General features: G+C 49.7%; 1 protein-coding gene across 1 annotated transcript; it reads right to left on the bottom strand.

Annotated features, from left to right (window-relative positions):
• Nucleotides 1-679: 679 nt before the first annotated feature.
• Nucleotides 680-6,258, bottom strand: LOC117213437. Its single transcript, XM_033458778.1, has 2 exons — nt 5,136-6,258; nt 680-4,613 (listed from the first exon to the last, which is right to left on the bottom strand). The coding sequence occupies exons 1-2, from the start codon at nt 6,256-6,258 to the stop codon at nt 739-741; spliced, it is 4,998 nt and encodes a 1,665-aa protein (XP_033314669.1). The 3' UTR covers nt 680-738.
• Nucleotides 6,259-8,420: the final 2,162 nt, after the last annotated feature.

Genomic DNA, 8,420 nt, shown 5'->3' with positions numbered 1-8,420 from the left:
ATAATAAGGGGTGATTGAGTTTGTATAACCCTGGGATTCACAGAGTTATAAATTATATATGTCCAACACTTAGACTACACTGATGCCGAAATAAATAGCTAACAACTTGTCGCACGAGAACCGACAAAGATTTGCGGGAAGTATGCGAATCTCGCGCTATGTGTAGACTGCCGCGTTAGGCGTTAGTTTTTAGACTGACTGTCGCTCCTTTTTTCATACGGAAGAAAAGTTCGGTGTGGGTGTGCCCCTGTGCCTAAAGAACGCGGATTCGTTGTTCCCAATTTCGTTAGGAAAAGTGAGGGTAACGAACCGAGGTGTCGATTGGTCATGACCTGCATTACTGCTCGAAGGGATGAGTAGGGAGTCTCCTACCATCGTGGTGGATAGATGACTGTGTGCGTGAGAAAAATCTAGCTTGTTTTATTACGGGGCTATTCAGATTTTCCTCATGGGTGCATACCCGCTTTCTCCGTGTTTTAAGTGCGACTAATAAACCCAAGGACCTCTCTAAAAAACCAGATGTGCGTCGAACATACTTTTAGGCTTAAGACATTCTTCAGGATAAACAGATTGACGACACATGGCGAAACAATACAGGAAAGTGAAAGTTATGGTGGGCCCTTAGGTTTATTGAGGGTCGAAGTGACGTTACGCAGGTCGGTTGTTGTCCGGTCGCGCGGGCTGGCGTGCAGATGTTTTAGGCGGCGTAACATCCTCCCCCCGTTGAGAGGGCACCGATCAAATTCTGGCTGTGGAGTCAGGTGTGTCGTTGGTGACCTCCTTCGTTCCGTGTGGACGTTCGGCCTCGTCTGGATCTGGGTGGATGGGTAAGGGGACCAGTCTTTTGACACCGCGGTCCAGGATGCTTGTTGCCGTCTGCACGGTAGCGGTCCGGATGATGCCGTCGGCTCCTGGATGGACCTTGATTACGCGGCCCAAAGGCCACTGCATAGAGGGCACGTTATCCTCCCTGAGGATTACTACGGTGCCTTCACGAATGTTGTGTTTGCCCTTGTCCCATCTGTTGCGGCGGGTTAGCTCATTTAGGTATTCTCGATACCATCTGCTCCAGAAGTGCTGCTTAATCTGGTGAATGCGCTGCCAACTGGATAGCCGGCCTGATGGAACTGTCCTGAAATCACGCTCCCGTAAACTGGTTAGTGTGTCACCGATCAGGAAATGTCCGGGAGTGAGGACAGGAGGATCTTTCGGATCGGATGAGATGGGAGTCAGTGGGCGTGAATTGAGAATGGCCTCAATTTCTATCACGAGGGTGTTGAGGTGCTCAAAGGTCAGGAGCTCCGTGCCGACCACGCGGATGAGATGGCGTTTGAACGCTTTGACCGCGGCTTCCCATAGGCCGCCAAAATGTGGTGAATTCGGAGGGTTAAAACGCCATTGTATTTGTCGGTCGGCGAGAAAATTCTGTACCCTATCCTGGTGGTCGTCGGACTGCAATAGGGTCCGGAGTTCTTGCAGCTCCCGGTTAGCCCCAACGAAATTGGTGCCGTTGTCGGTGAGGATCGTTGCGCAGTATCCCCGCCGCGAGATGAAACGGCGCAGCGCGGCTAAGAAGGCGTCGGTGGTTAGGTCGCTGACTAACTCTATGTGGACCGCCTTTGTCGCCAGACAGACGAATATGGCGGCGTACGTCTTGATTTTACGTCGGTTGCGGTCCCTCCTCTCCTTGATGTAGAATGGGCCGCAGTAGTCGATTCCGACGTTTGTGAACGGCCGCGATTCGGTAATACGCGCCTCTGGCAAATCACCCATCAAGTATTCCACTGGTGGAGGGTTGGCTCTGCAGCAGCGGACGCACCTTCTGAGAGTGCGCCATACCTGGCTACGGCCGTCGATTGGCCAATAGCGCAGTCTCCCCGCGTATAGTGTAGCTTGTGTCCCCGTGTGATGATTGTTCCGGTGCTCTTGCTCTATAATTAGCTCTGTCACCGGGGACTTTGGTAGGATGATCGGGTGTTTTTGGCTGAAGGGTATGGCGGAGTTGGCTAGTCGTCCTCCTACCCGGAGTAGCCCATCTTCGTCGAGGAAGGGGTTTAATGGCTGTAGTTTCCCTCCAACGTCCTCGCTTCGATTTTTCTGGAGGATCCGAATTTCAGGCGCGAAATGACTGGATTGGACGATTTTTATGAGTCGGTTGTGCGCTGCAGTCAGTTCGTCTGTGGTGAGATGGGCAGATCGGTGTTGCTTATGTCTCCATCTAAGACACCGGGCGACGATTCTTATTAGTCTTGGCCAAGACGAATAACGATGGAGGAGTGTGTTATCGTTAATAGTCGTCTTCAGACGGATCGTCTTCTTTTGCTCCGGGAGGTCGACTACCGGTGTCGGATTCCAGACTGGCCAATAGTTTTCGCTTTGCAGGAGCCACCTTGGCCCGTTTTTCCAAATGGACGGACATAGGAATTCCTTGGGCGTCTGGCCTCGGGAGATGAGATCCGCTGGATTATCGTCGGTAGGCACATGACGCCAGTCGGAGATATTGGTCTTGGTCTGTATCTCAGCGACTCGATTCGCCACAAATGTCTTCAAGGTGTGCGGCGAAGACCTGATCCAATGGAGCACGATGGTGGAGTCAGTCCAGTATACTATCCTCGAGATCTTGGTCGTCAGGGCCTGTCGTATTGACGAAATCAAGGATGTCAGAAGAAGTGCCCCGCTTAATTCGAGACGTGGTATGGAGAGCGATTTGAGCGGCGCTACCTTCGACCGCGCCGTGAGGAGTCGATTCCAAATATTGTTCTTTCGGTCCGTCGTCCGCACGTAGACGCACGCCCCATATGCCCTTTCGCTAGCGTCACAGAATCCGTGTAGCTCAATTTTCGTTGCGGATTCTATGATGGTCTTCCGAGGGAACCTTGCCGCATTTAACAACGGCAATTGGGTGTGGTATTTGATCCATTCGGTGTGTACGTCTGTCGGAAGGGATTCGTCCCAATCTACCTTCAATGTCCAGACCTTTTGCATAATCATTTTTGCTCGAACGATTACCGGCGAGAGCAATCCTAATGGATCATAGATTTGTGCGATGACGGAGCTGATTGCTCGCTTTGTGACTCGGGAGGTGTCACTGTTCGTCTTGACTGAATATAGTATGGCATCGTCGGCTGAATTCCAAAAGACGCCGAGTGTTTTTAACGTAGATGACTCACCGAGATGCAATTTCTGGTTGGTGTCTTCCTCAGGTAGCCCTCGTAGCAGATCCCGATCGTTTGATGCCCATTTGCGGATATTTAGACCGGCTAGCTTAAGTAAGTTCGTGAGATCATTCCTGACTGATAAGGCTTCGTCCTTCGTATCGGCTCCGGTCAACGCATCGTCGACATAGAAGTCTCGCCGTAGGATCTGCGCTGCTCTCGGAAATCGCGGTCCCTCGTCTTCTGCCAGCTGTTTGAGACACCGGATGGCCAGATACGGGGCTGCGGATAGACCGAACGTTACGGTGTTGAGTCGGTAAGTTTCGATCTCTCCGTTGTCGGCACGCCACAGAATCTTTTGATAAGGACGATCTTCTGGACGTAGGATGAATTGACGGTACATTTTTTCGATGTCGCCCGTAAGGACATATTGAAATGACCGGAATCTCAATAGGATGTGTCTCAGGTCTTCCTGTAATTTCGGGCCCGTATGAAGGGCGTCGTTTAGAGACACTCCCGTGGTACTTGAAGCTGAGCCGTCGAACACAACTCGGAGCTTGGTGGTGTCGCTCGATTCCTTGATCACGCCGTGATGTGGTAAATAATATCCGTGGTCGGTGGCGTGATCCGTGTTGATCTTCGTCATATGACCCAAGTCTAAATATTCTTGGATCACAGCACTGTACGCGGTTTCATATTGTTTGTCGCGTTGGAATCGGCGATGAAGAGAGGCGAGCCTGCTCATTGCAGCGACCTTCGATGACCCTAGTGAGGAAAGCTTTTCGTTGAATGGTAGGGCAACGATGTATCTGCCTTCCTTGGTTCGTCGGACATGGTTTCGGAAATGTTCTTCACATAGTCGTTCAGATTCCGAAAGATGCGTAGTGGCCGGTCCCTCGTCGATCTCCCAAAACCGTGCGAGGTCCTCTTGCAGAGCCGTTGTGGTTGCGTGGAACGTATTTATCGCGGTTTGGGACGCTGGACTCCCCCCGATTACCCAGCCGAACCGTGTTTTTTGTAGACGTAGTTCAGGTTCGTCTGGTTGCGTCAGGTTGACCTGCCCGATGCACAGCGACGCAAATGTTGATCCGGTGCTAAGTAAGACATCGATCGGGGCTGGGCAATGGAATTGTGGATCGGCTAGTTGAATATTTCTGGGTAATCCCAGACTCGAGGGGTCGATGGGCTCGCTTGGTATGAAGGTCGATATGGCGGGGATAATAAGAAATCTCAAAGTTTTCTTATACTTGCCGTCCGTCGACGTGATTGTGGCCGTGGTGTATCGTTTTGCCGTGGTGCTCAAATTGTCGAGGGCTCCGATCTGGATCGCACATCTCCCTTGTTTTATACCGAGGGAATTCGCGAGCTTGTCCGTCATGAAGTTCATGCTCGACCCAGTGTCGAGTAAGGCTCGGGCTCGGATTGGTTGTCCCTGTTTGTTCAAAACCTTGATCTGTGCTGTGGCCAACAGATCATGATGCAGAGGGGTATGGGGAGATGTGTTTGCTAGTCCGATCCCCCTTGCTGTCGTAGTCTCAGACAGTCAGTTGTGCCCCGGTTGGGACTTGGACGAGGAGGTTGGGGTGGTGTTCTGGATCCGGGCTGAGTGTGACTCGTACGAGGCATGCTCTTTCGTCCCTCTTGGAGACGAAGATGTCCGTCTCCGTGAAGTGTCGGATGTTCGCCTCGACTTGTGGGACGACCGCGACTTCGAAGATCCAGATGGTGATTGTCCGGTGGGGGCTCGCTTGTGTGACGAACGACTGCCCGACGACCGACCGCTCGGTGCGCGACTGCCCGACGACCGACCGCTCGATGAGCGACTGTCCGACGACCGACTGCTCGGCGACCAACCGCTTGCCGATCGCCCGCTCGACGATCGACCGCTCGAAGATCGACCGCTCGACGACCGTGAGTCTACCTGGGTTTGTTCGCGGTGTAGATAAGTATGATGTAGGTGACCGCAGATACGACACGAACCCGATGTACACTGTGTCAGCGAATGTCCTCTGCCTAGGCAATTTATACATAACGATGCCTTCTTCACGATCTGAAAACGTTTGGTCGCTGATTTGGCCTTGAAGACTTTGCAGTGTCTGATCTCGTGAGGCCCGTTGCAGGTCGGACACACCACCGTTCTGATGGTTGTAGCAAGGGTTCGCCCATGCGGTATGGTGGTCCGCTGACGGTGGTGTTTGTGGGCTGACCCTTTTGATTCCTTTTCTTTAGAGAGGAATTGAGTCCCGTTCGCCCGTGTTTTGAGAAAGTCTATCAGATGCTGATAGGATGGCACCTGTTGGCGGGGCAGTGTGCGTTGCCATTTACGCAGGCTGGACGAGGGCAATTTCGACGCGATCAATTCGATCATCGCCATGTTCGATGTGACGGGCTGTTTTAGGTGTTCGAGCGCTTTTAGATTTACGCTGAGGGTTTCCAACAAATCCTCTAAGGCTTCTGGAGTTTCCTTTTTGATTTCCGGATAGTTGCGCATCAAATTCCAATGGCGCATGCAGATTTGGAGGGGGCAATTGAACTTGTCCTTCAGTGTGTCAAGCGCGATGGAATAGTTGGCCTCTGTGAGTTCTAATGACTGGATACTCTGTGCGGCCCGTCCAGTTATAGATGAGCGTAGATGCTGGAACTTTTGGACATTCGTCAAACTTTCGTTACGGTCCACTATGGATGAGAACGTGTCGTAGAAATAGGTCCAGTTCTCGAGGGCGCCGTCGAATTGGGGCACGCGGACTTCTGGAACGGTGGTTGGCTCTGGTTTCCGGCGTGTCTCACCTATGTTTGTAGTCGACGGGGTTGTTGCTGAGATTTGCTCAAAGAGCCCTAGGAACCGCACGTCAAGCTCCCGATGCTCTTGCGATAACGAATCTACACGCGCATCTTCCCCCTCATCTAACACATCTAACTCGTATTGAACCTCGAGTATCCTCTTCCAAAGTTCATCGAACGAGCTGCGGCAAGATGTTAGGACGAGTCTGTTTGCCTTCCCGGACGCTTCGTATTCATCGAGTTCGCGTCTTATGGCTGCTAGTCCACGGGCTAGGGCGCCTCGTCTACGCCGTAACGTGCTGATTGGTTCAGCCTGGGCCATATTTTATTTTAATGATATGAACGATCTTACCTTGATCAAATGGACGTTGATCTGGGATTCGGTTGATGATCGTTACGATGCGGCGTTGGCTCGTGTAGATGCTGAGCGACGGAGGTGCTCCTCTCCGACGGCGGTTCCCTTGATCAGTTGACTAAGTGGTTGGAACTTGGATTTCACGCGACACTGTATAGTCACTGGTCAGTGCACTTTTTGGCGACACGAAATCCGGCTCGAAGGACCATGTAATTTCGACCAATCGCGGGGAGACGTAATCGCAGGGAGAGACGTCAACGGGGGTCGTAAATCCCCGTTACGATTATAACAATCGACACCACGAATTGATCGATCCCCTGATTTCCGTTGAGATAATAAGGGGTGATTGAGTTTGTATAACCCTGGGATTCACAGAGTTATAAATTATATATGTCCAACACTTAGACTACACTGATGCCGAAATAAATAGCTAACAACTTGTCGCACGAGAACCGACAAAGATTTGCGGGAAGTATGCGAATCTCGCGCTATGTGTAGACTGCCGCGTTAGGCGTTAGTTTTTAGACTGACTGTCGCTCCTTTTTTCATACGGAAGAAAAGTTCGGTGTGGGTGTGCCCCTGTGCCTAAAGAACGCGGATTCGTTGTTCCCACTTTCGTTAGGAAAAGTGAGGGTAACGAACCGAGGTGTCGATTGGTCATGACCTGCATTACTGCTCGAAGGGATGAGTAGGGAGTCTCCTACCATCGTGGTGGATAGATGACTGTGTGCGTGAGAAAAATCTAGCTTGTTTTATTACGGGGCTATTCAGATTTTCCTCATGGGTGCATACCCGCTTTCTCCGTGTTTTAAGTGCGACTAATAAACCCAAGGACCTCTCTAAAAAACCAGATGTGCGTCGAACATACTTTTAGGCTTAAGACATTCTTCAGGATAAACAGATTGACGACACATGGCGAAACAATACAGGAAAGTGAAAGTTATGGTGGGCCCTTAGGTTTATTGAGGGTCGAAGTGACGTTACGCAGGTCGGTTGTTGTCCGGTCGCGCGGGCTGGCGTGCAGATGTTTTAGGCGGCGTAACAATAACTTTATAACGTATTACGTTATATGGTATGACGTTATAACGTATTACGTTATATGGGATGACGTTATAACGTATTACGTTATATGGGATGACGGTATAACGTATTACGTTATATGGGATGACGTTATAACGTATTAGGTTATATGTTATAACGTTATAACGTAATACGTTATATGGTATGACGTTATAACGTATTACGTTATATGGTATGACGCTATAACGTATTACGTTACATGGTATGACGTTAGAACGTATTACGTTATATTTTATAACGTTATAACGTAATACGTTGTATGCTATGATGTTATAACGTATAACGTTATATGCTATAACTTTATAACGTAATACGTTATATGGTATGACGTTATAACGTATTACGTTGTATGCTATGACGTTATAACGTATAACGTTATATGCTATAACTTGATAACGTAATACGTTATATGGTATGACGTTATAACGTATTACGTTACATGGGATGACGTTATAACGCATTACGTTATATGTTATAACGTTATAACGTAATACGTTATATGGTATGACGTTATAAAGTATTACGTTATATGGGATGACGTTATATCGTAATACATCATATGGTATGCCGTTATAACGTATTAGGTTAAATGGTATGACGTTATAACGTATTACGTTATATGGGATGACGTTATAACGTATTACTTTATATGTTTGTAGTATCGTGGACGAAAGGCCTGGGCAATATCGGAAGAACTATGAACAGTGTCGCGAGAGCCGAGGCGCCGTCGGGCCCATCAATGTGTCATCGGTCTTTTCAAGTGCATAGTTTCGTGGAAAAGACCTACGTGACCCTGGCCACGAGCGTCTGCGGAACACGTGTGCGGTGGGCCTAGGAAAAGGACAACAGAATGCGACAACGGCCAGAGTGTTAGTCGAGAAACAGAGTGCGAGCGGAGGAGCCGAGTGCGAGTCGAGCGGAGAGAGTTTGCGAGTGGCGTTGCCGAGAGAGTGTTGATTGCACTGTGTTCTGTACGTTTGGTATGAATAGTTCAAGTTAAGCCACAATCGTCTTTTCTGTCTGATTAACATCTCTATTGTCCACTCTTT

The sequence above is a fragment of the Bombus bifarius genome, unplaced genomic scaffold (genome assembly GCF_011952205.1).
Source record: "Bombus bifarius isolate JDL3187 unplaced genomic scaffold, Bbif_JDL3187 scf7180000009090, whole genome shotgun sequence".
Taxonomy (NCBI): Eukaryota; Metazoa; Arthropoda; class Insecta; order Hymenoptera; family Apidae; genus Bombus; species Bombus bifarius.
This window is presented reverse-complemented; position numbering and strand designations above follow the sequence as displayed.